We start from the raw sequence: 19090 nt of genomic DNA, 5'->3' as shown, positions 1-19090 counted from the left end.
AAATAAGGCTTTCTGGGGAAGGTAGTATCTTTTCTTAGATCAGCTTCTGGACACAGAAGTTCTCCTCCTGGCCTAGCCTTACATTGCCTTCATGCTGAGCTTACAGCTGTAAGAGCATATCCTACAATATTAAAAGATGTCCTTTTACAGGACTATAAATATTCAGTACTTTAGATGTGAAGGTCAGCCAATGCAAAGGACTACTGTGTAGCTTCATTTGGATTTCAAACTTAGGAAGTTGTGTAGGCCTATGAAACCATGAATTATGTAGGCCTATTTGCTTTTTGTCCAAGCCTCGCTAGTCTTGAACAGGCTTTATTTAGTGTAGTTTATTTAGTAGTAATCCCAACACAAACCTTAGCAACTGGAGAGGGGAGAAAGAATGTGGAATGGAAACCAAAACTGAAGTGAAAGCTCACATCCATCATTTGCAGAAATACCATTTCCACTATTGCTGAGCCCACTGAGTCAACAGCCTTACATCAGAATTAAAGGAAAATTTAACCTACTGTGATGTGCCAAATTGTTTAGCTGTCCAGGCTTCCAGGATATTGGTCATAAAATTAAAAGCTGGGTCAAACACTAGAGAGTTACTTTAATGTAATTAAAGCTAATAAAAGTCCAGTGTTCTGTCAGAACAGTGTGTGTCATCCAAGCAGTTGGTGGAATCATCACTTACTAAGATTACTTGACATTTCCCATTACAATACTAGGTGTGCAATTCAGTGATAACTTCATGACCTTCAGCCCACAGGGAGTACATTTGCTGTTCTGTATGGCTTCTATCTATTGAGCTCTTTCAGAGATAACTACAGCCACTTTCAAGAACGAGGAAAATTTTGTCCTGTATAGGTAGTTTGATCCTTAGGTGTATTTACCATTCCTTAAAAAAAAAGGTTTTGTGTTTGCTCTTGACAATATAGTGGTGTCATGTATACCAAGGATCTGACACTGGATGCACATGCTTATGCAATCAAAGTGTTTTAGTTGATAGGTTCCCAGATTATTCAAATTTTAGTGGATGTGACCATGAATCTGATCTCAGTGAAGAAAGGAGGAGAAAAGTGTTGGGGCTGGAGCCTTGTGAGAGTTGACAGGAGCAGTGAAAACAAGGGATGAAGGGAAAGTGACATTCTGAGATGGGGTTGGATGAGGAAGTTGAGTAAGTAGCTGAGGCTGGCAATGTGATGGAAACTGGCCAGGTGGATTTAAGGACTCGTGGTGAAAGAGGATCAGATACTACTAATGATAAATAATGTGAGTTGAAAACAGGAGCTGCTCTGGCTTATTATGGAACCTGGCTTTGCTCCCTGTGGGACAAGATTTTGGGGATTAGGACACTGATAGGAGTCTGAGGATGGAGGGAAAATCTCAAATAGGACCATCAGTAAATGTAACACTGATTAAATACAAACAAGGAAACAAAAGGCCTTGAGTTGTTGAAGCTGCTCAGGTAGCTGTCATCAAGAGACTTTTTTGGGAAGAAGAGATTAGGATTTGCTAGGCAAGAAGATTGAAACTGAGAGGGAGGGTAGAAGATGAGACTGGAGAAGCAAAGAGAATGGGGTGAGATCTCAGGGATTTTGGAAAGAGCACAAGGTGTACACAGTCTGGTCCTGGCAACAGGAGATTGACAAGTGTCTAAGAAAGGGCCAGATTCCGGGCCCTTCAGTGGGAGTCAGGATTCATGTGGCTCATCCTCCCTTAAATACCTTACTCCATAAGATGATGGCTTCTTACCCTGGCAGCCACTTCCCTGTGCAAAAGCTGAGATGGGAAGACAACTCCCAGCCCCATAATCCTCTGTGGATTCAGCAGGATGTCTTGTGATATAACTTCTGAGTTTCTTCCCTGTTAAAAACTTCTGAGTTTTTAAAAATTAACTTGCACAAAGAGAAGCCAATTATGTTGTTATGGTTGCAGAACTCAAGTACTTTACATATTAGGTAACTCTAGCTTAAGATTGCCTTTGTTGCCAGAATCTCACCATCTGAAAAGCACTGATAAAAGTCCTATCTATCAGGAATATTGTAAGGATTAATTTGGTTTGCTTTGAAAAGTGTTATATGGTTTTATCATATGTTTCTATTTATTTTACTTTTGATTCAAAAATTGTAGAATTAAATTAGTGGGATTGAAATAGGAAAAATATATGAAACATTATCTCCTTTCTTCTAAAGCCATATTACAAGCTACTGAGACCTAAAAAAAATTTAAAGCCTGCTTTGTTTTTTCAAGTGAATGAATTTTTTTCCTATGCTGTAAAGAATGGAAGATCATATGCAAATATTGGGTCCCTGGCTTGCCTATTTGTTTGAAGACTTATCTGCATTTGAGTTTTTCTAACCTCAAAGTGGTGTTCTAAAAGAAGTGTTTATTGACAAGAACAACAAGCAATCCACATTTTTCAGCTTAATTTATTAGAAAAGGGAGTATCAAGAAATATGAAGCAAAAATGTGTTTGCCTTTCTGTCTGTTTTATAATTTATGGGGAAAAAGTCACGTTGACATAGGGGCAGTTAAAAGCTGTCAATCTCAGAGTTGTTGATTTGTCAGTCTGGGAAGTACTGCATTATTGAAAGCAGTAGCTCCATGCGTGTCACCGTCTTTGCATTGTTGGAACATTACCATTTATATTCTTTTTGCAGAAGTTTTCTTAGCTCTGTGGTTTACTAGCAGTGGCCATGTGAGTTGATCTGCACACACATTCCCTGTCAGGATTTACATTTACATGTTAGCAATGTCTGTTGCTAACAGGGAAGCCAAGACAACAGCACCTCTCTCTCTTAATTGGAGTACACTGAATTTCTGACACTTGTGTGTATAAGGGATCAAAATCATTGTAGCACAGATTTGCCACAGCTTTCTGTTTCAACAAACTATTGCTTTTTTGTGTTATTTTGGTGGTGGTAAAGGAGATGGGGAACAGAATGGATCAGTGACACTGCTAAAGGTGCTTCCATGAAGACTGAAAAGCGATGTGTGGGCTATGCCTCTGCTGGCAGGGGAAGAAGAGGCTGGGAACTGCCAGTGAGCCCTGCTCTTTGTACCACAGTCCTAACAATCTGTGCCAGCATCATTTGCTGTGGATGGTGTTTCCTCTCTAAACTATTCATTTGCTGCTCAGAGCAACAGAGCAGAGAATGGTTTCTTCATATACAGGTTATGCAACAGCTGATGGAAAATTTTCTTAGTATGTACTGTCCTTAGAGGGTTACTAAGGACAGTACATACTAATCAGCTTCCTTGATTAAAAATAAAATCAAATAATTTTTTCTATCTGCTCTTTTGTGAAAAAAGTGTTCTTCTAGTACGGACCTTGACGTAAAACTGAGATATAAATATCTCTGGTATATATCAAGTTGAGGATCACAGTAATGACCTCATGCTCCCTCTTTTCAATCCAGTGAATAAATTTTTATTTTAGCATGCTTTTATACCTAAAAAGTATTTTTCCATTTTGTCATTTCAATCATTTTGCAGGTGATGTGCTCAAGACTTAAATTGCTTCTCCTCCAAAATAAATTCAGAAGAGAATTATTCTTAGAAGGATGATTTATTTCCTTTTGTATATACTAAATTAATATAGTAAGAGTCAAATTATAGATGAACGAACAAATGTTTTATCTGCACCTTGGTCATACTTCTTACTAAAGGTAAATTATAAATAGTTTAAAAATGGTTAATTAATACTTCAAAAGTTTAGTACATTGTTATGATGGCAACAGTGTATGTTCCAGGTAGTTAGGTCAAACATGTCACTAAATGGTTAGTTATTTGTTAATGATCTTCTTGAAATTAAAGTATTTTTGAAATAGAATTTTAAATAAATAGGCCTTTTCAGTGTAAGCATTATATAGGGAGAAAGAGGAGAGGCTGAATAACTAACACAGAATATTTAAAGATCTCAGTTCTCAGAGGAACAACAATATGTTTAATTTCTACATTACTTTAAAAGCAAAGGCGTTTCAGGTGAAAAGAATGAAGAGAATGAACCTATGAAGAATGAATCTCAAGTATACAAAAGTAAAGATGATACTCATATTCTCCCTCCCCAAGAAAAAGAGACAATGGCTTCTTTATCCTTGGTATGGCTGCAAGGAAAAATGGCATAACTTTGCCTTTTGAAGTACAAAACATTTGCAAAAAAATGCTTAAGTCCCAGGGGAATGTATTAGAGGCAACACCTAACCCCCTGGGACCAGGCTAATAGTTCATAATCCTACCAGTCGGGCTGACACCTGAGCCTGCTCAGAAAAAGCAAAAAAAATCCTGCCCTGTTTCTGCATATAGCTATCCTGAAGACTGAGGTAAAAACTTAATTAAGGATTGGATTTAATGTCTGAAATGTATGGCAACTTATTCATCATTTAGGGATAGGTGATCGGTGTGCTCTTTAAAGAGGTATGTAATATGTAGAGGAAGCCTCCTCTTGCACAGTGCCCAAGAGATTAGAGTTCATATGCAGAATCGTGACTCCTGGTCTCAGCATTGTCCTCGACTCCTTTCACCTCCCTGAGAATGTCTTCCCTACTGGTGCTCCCAGACTGCACCTCAAGCCCCATCTCACGGCACGTCATGGTGCTGTGTAGGGCTATGATTAGTTCTCTACAAAGATCCCCCTTCAGCAGCACAGCTCCAACCTTGGATTCCTGACCTCAAAGCTGCTTGTGGATTTTGTGTTAGGGAGTAGCTGGAAAGGAGCCTCCCAGGGCAGCGCTTCTGAGAGGGAACTGAACTGAGTCATGCTCCCTTTTCGTGTGCTATCTCTGCAGCCCTGTGAATTGGGAATTTCTTCCTGCACAGTGGCACAGCCTCAGCGACGACTCCCACCTCAGTTTTGCTTGGAGCCTGGTTGCTAGGAGATGGCAGCTCTGAGTTCAGGTCCCCTCCTCACCACAGCCAGCAGAGACCCTGCATCCCAATTTTTCCGCCTCTTCACCACGTACTGCGACAAGTAGCCAGAACTCTGGTCTCCCACTTCTTGGCCATGTGCTCCGGAACACGTGGGCTGGTATGCACCAAGGTGCACCATCGCCCTTGCTGCATCCTCCAGCCAGGCTCTGCATTCTGGGCTTTGCCAGAAGCTCAGTACATCTGCTCTGCAACAGACTCCCAGTTAGGGCTTCAGTGTCCTGACTAGAGGGGCTCTGGAGGACACATAAATTCAGGGACAGCAAATCTGTGGGTTCCAGACAGCGAGGATAAGGAGACCAATCCTGAGACATTCTGCTCAGCTATAGGAGTTAGTCCTGTTTGCACTGCACCCCTTTAACACAGTTTAGTCCTTGTTAGGTTGGCAGAAGATCTGTTATTGAGCTCTGTGAAAAAAAATGAGGCTCTGAGTAAATCTATGGCAGGAAGTATAATTTAGTTGTAGACATAAGGAGGCAGAACATCTGAGTCTTGAGAGTGTTAAAATTTTGGACGATGAGTTAAGCTATGTTGCCAAGATAGAACTTTACTGTGCAGCTTATGAATATTCTCTGAGAAAATAATATATTTTCTCTCATAAGAGACATCAATGACCTTTGGAGATAAAAGGTAAATTATATTAAAGTTGAATTCCTGGCCAAAATACATTTCAGTTCTGGCTGTTTGTTTAAGATTATTATTACTTAAGAAAATGCTTAGGAGACCACTTTGGCCAACTCTCTTAAAAATGTAAAGTTTTGCTTTAGCTCATATTACTGCCCAAGAGGCCCCATTCTTATTGTTTATGGAATTAATTGTCTGATGGTTCAGTGTTCTGTATTAAATATTAAAATTTCTGTTAATAATATATATCCCTTCTCCTGAGTTATCTTAGTTGTGCTTCAGGTGAAAGTCTCTTTCACCAATAAATATCTGCAAGACAGGGATGTCTTCACCTATGGAAAGTTGATAGTGTTTCTTTGAGAAGTGGAAGCAACAACTGCTCCTAATGCATACAGGATGCACTACCCTTTTTACTTCAACACAGAGACTGGTCACTGAACTATTCGATCTCTCTAAGCAAAAACTGTAAATAAGGTTTCAGATATTTTATAGCATTCTTAATATGTTTGGTCTATTTAGCAACCATGAAAGGGTTGTGCAGAGGAGAGATGCATAAAACAGACAAAAATCTTACACAAAGGCAAGATAATTCTAGAAGATCTTTTTTTTTAGTTAACTACTCTGAAAAGGTCCTTTAAAAACAAAACTTCCATAGATCCATTTTATTTGAAAACACTGAAATATATTTTCATCAGATGAGAGTGTAAAATCAAACCCATAAAAAAAGTCAAGAAACAAATAAAATGCTCTAATTCATACAGACTAAATCAGATTTTGTGTCACTGAGGTCCCTGTGGCAGGATGCCAGTCACATACTGATAGTTTTCCTTGCTTCCAACTACTAAAATGAATTAAATCTTCTCTTAATGCTTTTCTTCATTTCACCTGTGTCATTAATAAAGTTGCTACCGGGGCATTTTGTGATCATGAGTGGAGGTGAGGTACTCTAAGCAATAGATACAGTAAGTGCAGATGGGGAAAAATACACTTTCACCTGAAACATCATCTCCTTTCAGGGAAAATTGAAGGGCTGTTGTGCTAAATTCTGTTAAATATTATGCGATCATCAAAGAGGCAAACAGGGAGTGTTGAGCAAAACTCATGGTGTGCAAACAGTCACTGCTCTTGCACAGATAACAACAGTTTTGAAGTCACTTTTGTGGAGCCCTCCCTAGTTTATGGTCTTCGTGTGGAAGGACACTCACTCAGACTTTTCCAAACAGGAATGCTGTTTTATTCCATTCCTCTATTCCTTCTGTCATTTCTGAGACTGATAGATCAAAATAAGTAGTTGGTGCCTTCTGTACTGGTTTATCTAAATGAGAAATATAAGATTCTCTGACTTGTAAGAGTCACTCCAGTACTCTGGCTTTTTCCTATCCTTTCCCACTATTTCTGGACAGAGTTGGGTTTTGAGGAAGACTGTGAGCTCTTCAGGGTGAGAGGGTAAATGTTCCCCTTTAAAAAACAGTATGGTTGGCTTGTGGAGCACAAGTAAATGAATAGTCTCAGATTTTTAGGAAGCCTATTCCCATTGTTTCTGTTATACTGATATTTGGTCAATCAGAAACATATCTGTGCTTGTTTAACATGCATTATACTTTTCTGAAAGCAATAGATGTAGAATCTTTACAATGCAAAAGACCTTCACGTGCAAGGTGAAATGTAACCGTAATTCCAAACCTTTTATTGTTTTTGCAGGATGAGGCTGCTCCAGCTGACAAGCAGTACAAACAAGAGCCAGCCCAGGTCACTTACTCAGCATCAGCTGTTTCCAGCACACAGGAGGTGTTGTACATCAACGGCAATGGGACCTACAGTTACCATAGTTACAGAGGGCTTGGAGGTGGGCTGCTAAATCTCAATGATGCATCTAGCAGTGGTGAGTTTCCTTACAAATTGTGCCTGTGTGTATATGTGCCATTGTGTATTTCCCCCTGCTGTACAGAAAGCCAGTCCAAGGGGTTCAGTATCCATAGGCCATTATCACATAATGAGCAGGAGCACAATCCTGCAAACAGCTACTGCTGAGCAAAATACTTGCTCCCTGCATGCTAGTCTCCTTCCAGTTTCAAGGGACTAATACACAATAGAGAAGACTGAACTATAAGCCTCTAACAAAGCTGAGTTAAAAAATGCCAGGTTAGATCTTCAGTCAGTTTGCATGACTTTATGAGGACCTTGTCATTACTGTCCTCTCCTACACTGATAACAAAATGAGGCCATTGGTATATTTTTGGCTCGAGTTTCGAAACACTGAACTCCATGTTGTGTAACACAAATTAAGTGATATAGATTTCTCACATGGTCTCATCAGCTACTTTAATTTACTGCAGATAAGGATCTGGCATACCAAGTGTTAAATGAGAAATCAGCATATTCATTTATGCCCTAGACTAAAAATGATAAGGTAAATATGTGTCACCATGAGGTCATATGTCCCTCTGAAAAAAACAAGTGGTGTCATTTATGTAGACAACATTCCTTTCTTCTTATATTGGCATGCTTTTTAAACAAAAAAAGTGTAAGCAAATTGTGGTATTTGTTTGAAATAATCCCTCATATTGATTTTGTACAAATGCAGAGCAGTACCCTTCTGATAAAAAGGGTATTGTCTCTCTGTCAGAGAAAAGTGATTACTCTGGAAGCCTGAGGGTTTATTGACTCCCAGGACTGTATTTAAAGAAATGTCTCAGAGGATGGAGAAATCCCTAGGGTTTTGCCCTGGCTGATCCCTCTCTGGCTGACGAGTACCAGTTCAGGTAGAGGGGCTGACTTAGGCAAGATGGTAATTGCTCGGCTACTGCCTCTATATTCAGCATGCTCAGCAATTTTCAAAATGCTGTCAGGGCTGCAGCCTGCAGGGAGTTACTGCTATGTGGTGTCCTGGGGACCTTCAGTCACGCCTTCTTCCTCACCCCCTGCCCGCAAAATTCTCAAAGGTCTGTGGATGATTTGTGCTAAGTTTTCGAAAGGCTTTAAAAAGATAATACTTTAATTGTCAAAAGTCTTTGACTTAAAGACAGTGAATGATAATCACAATTGTTTCCATACACATGAAGAGTACATCTGAAACACTGGATATGGTCTCTGATCAAATATTTTCGTAAGAGTAAGACAAGCTGTGGAAATCTGTTTTTTTTTGTGAAAATGCATGAGAATTTTCAAATTGTCTTTTACGTTATGTCCAGAGAGGATCTGAGCCAGTTCCCACTGAAAACAGTTGGCATTTGCCCTTTTACCCAACTAAGAGTAGGATTAAACTCCCCATGTGTTATTTGTCAGCAAAAGCCATCAATATTGTCCTGGTTTATATAATCTTAAAATGTGAGGAATCACAACTGTTTTGTGTACTTGTTTTTCCCTTCAAACTTCTTGTAATAGGATACATTTTCATAACTCCCATTTTTCAGTGAATTGTGGAGTTTAGGCAAAAGTATTCTATGTTGCTTCAGCATGCAATTTTAAAAAATGACATACAAATTAAACACCATAAATTAGTCTTGCTTTCTGATTAGAAGCCACATTTTCTTTATGCTTTTAACATAGGGGACTCCAGTGTTTTTTCACAGTTAAAGCTCAAGATAGGTTTGTGTACAGACATATGCTCAAACAATTCTTCTTCCTTGCCTTTCCCCACTTGCACTGGTCAATTTTGCCTGTATGTCCTTTTACTCTGAAGGTCCAGTAAGCCACTGCACCTCTCCCATATGGTTGTGCACAGTGGGAAGTTTGTGTGAAGGTGTCCGTCTTCTCCACAGGGATCCTACAGGAGCCAAAGTACATAAGTTCCATGAACCAAAAGTCTTTGTGTGCCAGGACTTGGAAACCAGTTGATGCTGACAGTCTAGTTAAGTTGGTGGTTTGTGACCCACTTGCCATTTCAGGAAGATCAGGAAAGTTGTGGAAAGGCAACTCCATCCATTTCTTAGTCTCACTGACACAAAACCAAACAGTAACCAAACTAATTATGTCTTGGATATTAAGGGTAAATTGCTCTGGCTCTGGCAGCTGATTTCCTCACAGGACAAGTTGGAGGACTTGGAGGCCAGTTCCTTGAGATCTGTCAGTCCTCTCTGATATGTCTGTTGATAGACAAGAGGAGTGGTTGGAGTTGCAATTGACAGGGATGACCTGTCCTGACAGACCTCATAGGACAGTTGTTTGCAATCATTATGCTGTTTCCAGGACTCGTGTTCCAAACATATGCGAGGCTGTTAAAATGGTTAATGAATTACTTCTCTGGAGAACAGGATATTTACTTGCAAATTGTGTTCAGGAGCTAACAACTAATTTAAAAATGCAACTCCTTTTCAATATAGTAACCCACCAAATTTTCCTGTCACGTTTACAGATGTTCTCCTAGTGTAAAAATAAATACACACCTCTGTCAGAATGTATGTATAAACAAATACTGTCTGGTTTTGTGTATCTGCTAAAACAGAAGAAAAAGAAGTTGCAATAGCTGCCATAGCTATCTAAAACTCACTGCTTGATTACCTATTTCTGGACCTTCCCCCACAGTAATATTATAATTAATGTCCAATTAACTCTCTGTCTAGTAGTCCAACTGATGCATGTATTTTGTATTCTGTGACTCATTTAATTTGGTTATTTCCTCTGTATAAAGTTCATCCCTACTCTGACCTTAGAGACTTAGCTATCTGTTCGCCCAACTGTTTGGTGGCTCTGGCTGAGGGACCTCTCTGTGCCTGCTGTTGCAGTGCTTCCCTCCATGTGGGGAGGTCTGTCCTTCCACATGGCTAATTACAGAGCCATAATTAGCTCCTCACACAACTGCATGGGGCAAGCCTTCATGAAACTGCTCAATATGAGCAAACAGAATGCAGCAGCTTGTGCAATGACCCCTCCTTTATTATGGGCTGGGAAAAAAGCACAGAAGGAAAAGGCTCGGTTTTACAGCACCAAGGTGTCTTTTCCCCCTCCTTTTAAATTTTTTGGCCAATCCAGCTTGGCTGGAAACATTCACCAAGCAGTCTGAGGGTTGACAGAGTCTGTGTCAGCCTGTCCATGGGCTGGATGGGCTGGGGAGAAGCCTTTGGTCATGTTGTGTTTGATTCTTTTAGTTGGTAAAGGAGAGCTGCTCTTTGAGAAGGGTGTATTTCAACAGCTCTCTTTTTTTAAGTCTAATGCAGTTCCTGTAACAGAACTGAATGGAGAACCTCCAAGGTGGAATAGCTCAGTGAATGTAACCAAATTTGCTCTCAGCTCTTAGCCAGCCACAAGGGCTTCAGCTGGCCCCCGTCTATCACTCTTGGACCGAGCTTGGAAAAATGGCCAGCTTGAGGGCAGGAGGGTGAGGACAGGAGATAATGTTGCGAGCAAAATCTCTTGATACCACCAGGAGCTGTTGAAGTCCCTGCATGTAACCTGAGCCTCTCCTGACAGAGTGGGACCGGTTTGTCTCCCCATGTATGTCAGTCCGGCGCTACCTGCCCTCTCCTGATGACTGTCAGCACTCTCTGAAGTCATATTGGGCTCCTTGGAGTCATGGTGTTTGCAGCTGCACCATTTCCTGAAGTCCATTTTCTCAAAGAGGTGTGGAATGTGTTTCTGCTGCCATAGCTGGGTTTCCTGGAGGTGATTTGGGACTGTTTCTTCTGCATCATTGTCCAGTTTTCTAGGCAGAAATGTCAGTCAATTCCTTTTGTGTGTGTAAAAAGAGGGTGTTTCAGACTTGATATCAGGCTGGCCATGCAGGACATGCCCTCGTGTCACAGTAAGACAAAGTGGTGTGTCTCCATTTCTCTCCACAGATCTGCAGCCTACCTCCACCACAGCCACAACTCAGCACTGCATCCCAGGCACCACGAACGTCCAGTCCCCTTCCAGCTCAGGTGAGTTCTTCATCTGAATCCCAATATGTTCACACCACAGCAAATCCTGAGCCCTGGCAGGCTTCTCTTTCAGCCTCCTCTCCAATTGGCAGGCCTGCAGACCATGATGGCCTAATGGCCCAGCTGGTAGCTGCTGGACTTCCACCACATTGCTCACCCCTCCCTGCTGCTCCCTTCCAGAGGCTATGCCCTCCCAGCTGTTCCCTGCTTTAGGCAGGCCTCTTACCCATGTGCCAGTCAGCCCTCCTGGTCCTTCTGCCTCCTGGTCCTTCAGACGGTCCAGTGCTGCTGAAGCCAACGGAGTAGCTGGGGGAGTCTCCCAGAGCAGGTGCTGCTGACCTGCAGGGATCAGCCTGGCTGTGCTGCTCTGCGGCAGGGAGAGGAGTGCTGAGCACTCTTGTCCACTTGTTCATGGAAGGGAAGTAGGGAAGTACATGGAAGTCATGTGGCAAGGTGCCTCTTTTCCACATCCAAAAATCTGGTCAATTTGTAACCTGCTGTAAAATCTTGGCCCTTTCATGATTGATAGAGACTTCTTGGTGACAAACTAGAGGGAAAAAACAACAGATGAGAGTATCCAATATGTAGCTAGTTTTCAAAATGCTGAGTGAGTTGCTCACAGGTTGGGTAGCCAGGATGTAGGGGTTGAATGGGGTTTTTGCTGTGGTTGCTCTCTCCAGGTCTTTATACCTCTACTCTTGCACAGTCTTTTGTGTTCTCAGTGCTACCCTGGTGACATCAAAGTGGAGAGAGGGGAAAGAGAACACAGTTTGTCTCTAAAACAGATGGAGCTTGGAGCATGAAGAAACAGATCAAGAGTGATAGAGTTAGGAACCTGGGACAGTGTGTTTACTCCAATTTAAAGAAAACTAAAGGTGGGGTTGGGAGAAGTTAAATGGTTTAACCTATATTTTGGCAAAGGTGGGAACTTCTTGTTGTAAAATGCTGGCTGAATTTTGTGTTAAGATCTTCCCCACATTCCTCTTCCTTCCTCCTCATCCTCTTCAAATTGTCAGATACATGGCACATGCAAGTAGTAGTCCATTGCCACCATAGGAATGGAAATGGAATGTCTGTGGAAGTATGCTACTTTCCTACCTCTGCACAAAGCTGAGGCGACAACTGTTAAAGCAACACCACATAATTAATCTCCTGTGGTGGATAGGAAGGATCTCACATAATCATTTAATCACAGACCACTGTGTTTCCTGATCATTGAAAATGAATGATGTCTGTAGGTATTTCTGTGTTTTCATATCACTTTCCTCAGGCAAGGCAGCATTTTTTTTTCTGCTGTCTAAAGTAGCAGAAGATGTGTCTTCCAGAGGGAGAGGTGTAGAAGGGAGAAAGAAGCTTAAAAGGTCCAATTCATCAGACCCTGTTTTCTTGATTTCTCCTGGCACTTGAAACAATATTGTTAGGCCCATCTGCTCTGTGTTTGAAGGCAGGAAGAAAAGAAGCATTGGCAGATGCATAATATCACAATAAAGCATTCTTATTACAATAAATACAACTGATTTGGAAAGAAAAGGTGGCATACTTTGATTTTTTTTTTCTATTTAGTTTTATTGGAGTATACAAAATATAGTCCAACCTCTCCTCTAAAGCCACTCATGGGGAATAAACGGGGGAGGAGAATAGGTGCAATAGAAAAGATACACACAACAAATTTCAAAACATGGGCAAATGTATTTTTCTCTAAGTAAGTGCCACTGCTTTTTGCATTATCACTGATGAAAAGGTTGCTTAACTATTAATGAAAATGTAGAAGCATAGATGCTTCAGCACATAGAGCTTTTAAAAATTATTTTTTATTCTATATTGTTATCTACAATAGTGATAACCATTTTGAGAGTCATTGAAACATTTATTATTCTTTCAGCAGTTGCTAATTATAAGATTGGTAGCTACCCAGTGACAACATACAATTCTTAAGGGAATTTTGGTGAGACAGACTGATAAGCAATCAGTATCAGCCCATCTACATCTGACCCATATTTTGGAATTTGATATAAATCATGTTGGTAATGCGTAGTGCATGAGGCAATAACTAGTTCCATTAAAGTCTTGTAATTCACAGAAAAGCCATTTGTTCCACAGTGTATTTAGTGGCAGACATTTCTAGCTGCTAATTGGATAAATGTTTGTCTAGCACACGAAGAGTGGGTTTTTAGAGTTTTCATATTGAGCTTGATGTGGTTCCAACAAAACAATTGCATCTCACAGAGGAAATTAGGTCAATGTAACTGGACAAAGGTGGTAAATAAAAAATATTCCTGTGTTAAAGTGTCAATCAGGTGGTCTCAACAAGAGGCAGAAGAACAATACTTTAGTCTTCTGAAAAAGTGTAAAAGAAAAAATTTGTCTCAGCAATTTGTTTAACCCACTGCTTGTGAGAATGTTGTGCTGTTATAAAAACATGGAAGGTGACAATTTCGTGTTATGGCAATATGCACTAAGAGAAAGAAAGAAATGGAAATAAGTCTCCTGTCTTAATCTCTGTGATATATGCTTAATCTTTGCTTGCTCAACAGACGTTGTGGAACCTGATAATGTTTGCAATCAAGATTTTTAATGGTCCTGAAGTACTCCAGAATAGGAAGCAGCATGCTAAAATGTGCAGTAACATCTTGGAGGAACCTGACACTTTAAAATTCACTGCAAAAATATTCAGATTGCCCTCTTTACAAGTATATACTTTCTTGTTCCTGTGAGGACTGGCAGCTTAATAAATAATGTTAAATACACTAAAAAAATAGTAAAGATAGTTACTAAAAGACATGATGGTGAAGCTGTTCAGCTCTTTCCAGATTAGTAACCTGCAGTGATGGCTTCTGGAGATAGATGTATGTGAAGTGTCCTTAACCAGCTATTTTAAGCCTTCAGAATAGCTGTGATTTATTTGTCTGGTTAAAGACATGGTAGGTATGATTAGGGTTTAGGTTTCCATGTGTCAGTAGCTGATTTGCATAAAATTACATGGGAAATATCTACAGTGTAAGAATGCACTTATAGGTTGCACTTATTCCTTAGTTTCTGAATGGCCAGATAAGACTGATGAAGCTACAATTAAGTTATAGCATTTTAGTATTTAGCAGCCTGGCCAACTGTTGTGAATCTCTATTACTGCCAGTGAGTGTCTATCGTAGCTATTAAAGCTGAGACTGATATAACACATCCTGGGACTAATCTCTGAGTGAGGTGTTCTGCCAGATATAAAGCTTGGGCTGTCATAGGTTAGCTTTAGATCCCATAGACTTGTGAGGACTTAGGTTTGTGCATGATGGACTTGGTCTTCTAGTTTTCCTTTCAGAGCAGTTCTTTGCACCATCAGTTTGTGTAAGGAAAACCTGAGAGGTATGACCAAGCACATTTCCATGTATATTTTACTTATGAGTGGCATAAACTGATATCTTATTATGTCACTTAAAATCTGGATTACAAATGAGAAAAGCCCTTCAGTTACATTTCATAAAATGATGTGCTCTGCTGCAGAATTCTGTTCTGCTAGATATTGTTTGTTTCTGTGTGTGTGTGTGTGTGTGTGTGTGTGTGTGTGTTTTTGGCAGTGACATGAATGAAAGTCAAGGAAAGAACATAAAGTAGGTTCATGTGGAGCACAATATGTCAGTGGCAGCTTTTTCACTACTGCCTCAATAAATATAGATGTCTTTAATGGCTTCTTACAGCCATTCAGCCCAACTGGCTTTATGATTGGTATACCATTCTTCTCTGTGCTGGGTTAAGATTTTACTTAAAAATATCCTCTGAGCTTCTTCATACTGTCATCATTTTCCAGCAGTGTACGGTCACACCGAAAAAAATTCACTGAGCTAATTGTGCTTATTTTATCCTTTGTACACTGGAAGTCATTTAAAAGTCAGTTCATTTATGCTACTGTAAAACCAGAAAATACAAGCTGTAAGGCTAAGTGCTGCTCATGCTAGTTGTGTAGCAGGAAATCAGATCTAATAGGACCCTTTCTGTTTGAGTAGTTTCTTTTCATAGTCTGAGCTCTGCTTTCATTCAGTCAAGGGGAGCTTTTTCATTAACTTCAGTGGGTGTGGGGACATGGCAATCTCCACATTTTTTGTGGTCTCAGCTGTACCTCTGCACAGACAAATAAGAAAGAAAAAAAAAATTAGATTTATGACCAGATCTTTAGCTTCTGGAAATCAGACATCTCTTTCCATTAGTGCTTACGATTGTGAGTCTGGTTTTGAATCTTATGATTTCAGTGGGATTATTTAGGAGAACCTCCAGAGTATGAATTAATGTGTTCTGTGTTATACCACTGAATATGCTGAATTTTAAAATTATTCCAGTCTTTTCTGGAAAGCCTTGGCATTGACATATATTGTTCTAATCAAATTGAAGAGTGACATTTTTCTCATAGGAAAGCAAGATACATTGCTTTGGATAGCTTGATCCCAATTTCCAGGAGAGTATTAAGATTAGGATCAGGCTAGTCTGATCTTCTGCCTGACAGAAATATAGATTTGCTACACTGTCAAAAGTAATGAGCAGTATTTCCCAGATTTGCACAAAATATACTGTTTGATAGGTATACTTGCCATCTGTATCCTTCTATATATGTTCAAAAAAGTCCTCAGTGCTATTCTACCTGTCCAAATTTACACTTCGGGAAGGAAAAAAAAGTGTTAAATGGAAAATGCAAACATTTCATTAAAGCACCATGCATCTTAGCCAGTTAACAACTGATCAAATGGCCAGGGAATTTCCCCACAAAGCCAAAGTTCATGGTGGCAGGTGTTTTGTCCATCACAGTAACCTGCAGACTGCCCTCAGGAATGCTGCCTTCCATATGAAGTATCTGTGGTCTTGAGAATATTCTTTGAAGGAAAGTGTGAAGGATATTGCCGTGAGCTGCCAATACAACAGCATGGTGATTGCTGCAGAATCTCTTGTCAGTGTTCCGGCCTTACAAGATCCTTGCAAAGTACTGCCAGCTGTATGCAGCCCTCACAGACGATAGTGTGCTCCTCACTGTGGCAGCCAGATTGTCACCAGCCTAATCTCATTCATGAGCAGCTATTTATGTAAGTGATCAGACAGCGTCAGGCAAGTCATGTGGATGACCATTTATCTACGTCTGCAAGGGATTCACAATCTGGCCACATGCTGATTGAAGCACAAAATGTGAAAACAGCTATCTAGAGAACATAAGTTGGATTTTCTGTGATAAAAATTGCAAGTGTGCATATTGCCATGAAGTCTATGATGGCAGCTGGAGCTGGGGGGAGGATGGGGGGAGATGAACCTTCTGCCTGATCACCATCATCAGATCCCAGGGCAGGGTTTGGGGTGCAAGTGGCTCAGACTGTTGGGATATGCCCCTGGAGGGTAATTTTCTGCTGGCAGTGGACTTGCCCCTCATGTTCTGTAAGTGAGGTCTGTGATAAATATAAATTGCTGTGGTTCCTGTTGAGGCGACTGGTAACAGGACAGTTACTGCTTATTTCTGCTACTTGCGCTCAGCTGAGAGCAGATCTTACTACTCTGCGTTTGTATCTACAAAGCTGTGAAACGTCTCTGGCAGCAGATCTGAAGCATCTTTTCTTTCCCTTTGCTGTCTGCAGGTCCAACAGATCTCAGTATGAAGAGGCAGTTAGCAACCAGCTCTGGATCCTCCAGTAGTTCCAGCTCCAGACCCCAGCTGAGTCCGACTGAAATAAACGCAGTGAGGCAGCTTGTGGCAGGGTACCGAGAATCAGCCGCGTTTTTATTGCGCTCTGCAGATGAACTGGAAAACCTTATTTTGCAGCAGAACTGAGTCATGTGACCTTCACACCGGCCTGGTCTTATCTCAGAATTTCCACTAATGACATTTTGATTTCCCAGAGCACACACTTCAGTTACTGCACAGTCTTTTAGGAGAGTTAATTACCATAATGCCACACTGTTCTTGATCCATAAAGTGATGTGTTAAGGTGCTTCAAGTGAACTTCGACCTCTGGTATTTCCGAGGTACTTTACTGTGTCCAGCCTATTGCTTTTGTTTTAGTGTGTCAGCATAAATATCGAAAACGTGGCTAGAAATTAACTCATTCTAACAAGTGGAGGAAACAGAAGATGCTGTGATGGTTTTTTAAAACAAGTGGTTCAAGATCCAAGTGCAATATTAGTGGAATGTGATACTGACTCATTGGACTTAAAGCTGCAGTATATGGCAAAACATTGCCAAATGTCCTGTTGCTACAGGGCACAATTGCAATTAAAAGGATCTTGTATTTTAAAAAAATGTAATTTTTATAAAAAACAAAACAAAAGATTTTTGTTTTCATTCAAGATTTTTCATTTTTACTTTGGTAAACTTTTTCACTGGTCCTGAAAATGTTTTGAGGAGCTATTTTAAGTCCCCCCTTCCTCTCTTGAACCCCTGGCTGTGCCCTTCTCCCCAACTTCATATTCTTTCTACAACGAGTAACTTGATGCTGGATAATTCCTCCCCTGTGTACTGTAAATTGTCATCTATGGTATACCTTCCAAAGGAAGTATGCATTTCCTGCATTCATGCCATTCTCAACTCCATTCTGTAATATATTGCAGCTTTATTAGCAATTAATAAAGAGTTGAGCGTTTTTTAAAAAAGACATATCGTTGAGAAAAAAAAAAGATGAATTGATTTCTTACGGTGAGCTCATCTGACTCCATGATCACTGCTGCTGTCTTATACAAGTCCCTCTAGTTGTGATTGGATGTAGATGATGAATGTTAAGAGGTTGCAAGTGACAATCTGAAAATTTGCACTCTTGTGTGTATTTATTTTTTTTCCTTAATTTAAACAAAATTCTTACCAAGGAAGGTCATTGACACTTCTGGTATAATTTGTATAATTCCCAGGCCTAGCTAAAACTGTACAAAACTGTAAGTGGATGCAGCTGCAACTATAATAAAACTCTTCTCTTACCTTCCCCACTCTTCCCAACCCCTCTATTTCTTATTTTATAATATTGATTACACATTAATGGTGTTTTCTTTGTGCACTATGGCAGGCTTCTTTTTAAGTATATAGAAAAAAGTACTTTAGTTTATGCTTATTGTACTATCTGTTCTGTTGTTTAGCTTTTGTTGAATAACAAGTTTCTTGTGCATTCCTAAATTTGCCTTATTTCATGTACAAAATTTTATGTAATTCCGTTTTTGACAATGAGTTTAAGGCATCAGTGATATTTTATATCTACTTGTTACATATAGTTTTCCAAGTAATGACTGTGATTGTGACCAAGTAATGTGCACTTTTTCTTGTAACTGTGGACATTGCTATGCTTTTTTTTTCTCTAGTGTTTCTAGAATTACTGTTGCTTACAGTTATGTAAAAGAAAAAGAACTTTTGTGATACTGTTGGTGAATATTAATGTGAAAAAGCCTATGAAATATGAGTATTTTGGAGGTACATAGATACACAAACATCTCTAAGTTGTGGACTGATGTTCACATATTTAACTGAGAATTCAAAACCTGAGGGCTGGAATCATTTCCTCTGTTTTGTTTGGGTAAATAAACAGATTTCTGTGTTTAAATACATGATTGTGAAACATTATAACATTTAAATCAAATAGCACTTAAAGCTATAACTATTATGGCCTTTAAACAGGGAAAAGGGCCTTGCAGTCCAATTCATGCAGGCCCTCAAACATCATTTCTCAAAATTACTGAGTAAATCCAGTAGG

General features: G+C 39.9%; 1 protein-coding gene across 5 annotated transcripts in view; it reads left to right on the top strand.

Annotated features, from left to right (window-relative positions):
- NOL4 (nucleolar protein 4) overlaps positions 1-18877 on the top strand; it is a 191629-nt gene extending 172752 nt beyond the window's left edge. For all 5 annotated transcript variants that reach the window (XM_069005950.1, XM_069005949.1, XM_069005951.1 and 2 more), the window contains 3 exons: positions 7240-7420; positions 11316-11396; positions 16997-18877. In XM_069005950.1, coding sequence (XP_068862051.1) covers positions 7240-7420; positions 11316-11396; positions 16997-17190 — 456 coding nt within the window. In that variant the 3' untranslated portion in view covers positions 17191-18877. The remainder of the gene's footprint in view (positions 1-7239; positions 7421-11315; positions 11397-16996) is intronic.
- The last annotated feature ends 213 nt before the right edge of the window (positions 18878-19090 follow it).

This window comes from Aphelocoma coerulescens, chromosome 2, assembly GCF_041296385.1.
Source record: "Aphelocoma coerulescens isolate FSJ_1873_10779 chromosome 2, UR_Acoe_1.0, whole genome shotgun sequence".
Classification (NCBI taxonomy): domain Eukaryota; kingdom Metazoa; phylum Chordata; class Aves; order Passeriformes; family Corvidae; genus Aphelocoma; species Aphelocoma coerulescens.
Note: the sequence above shows the minus strand (reverse complement) of the source record. Positions and strands in the feature narration are given on the sequence as shown.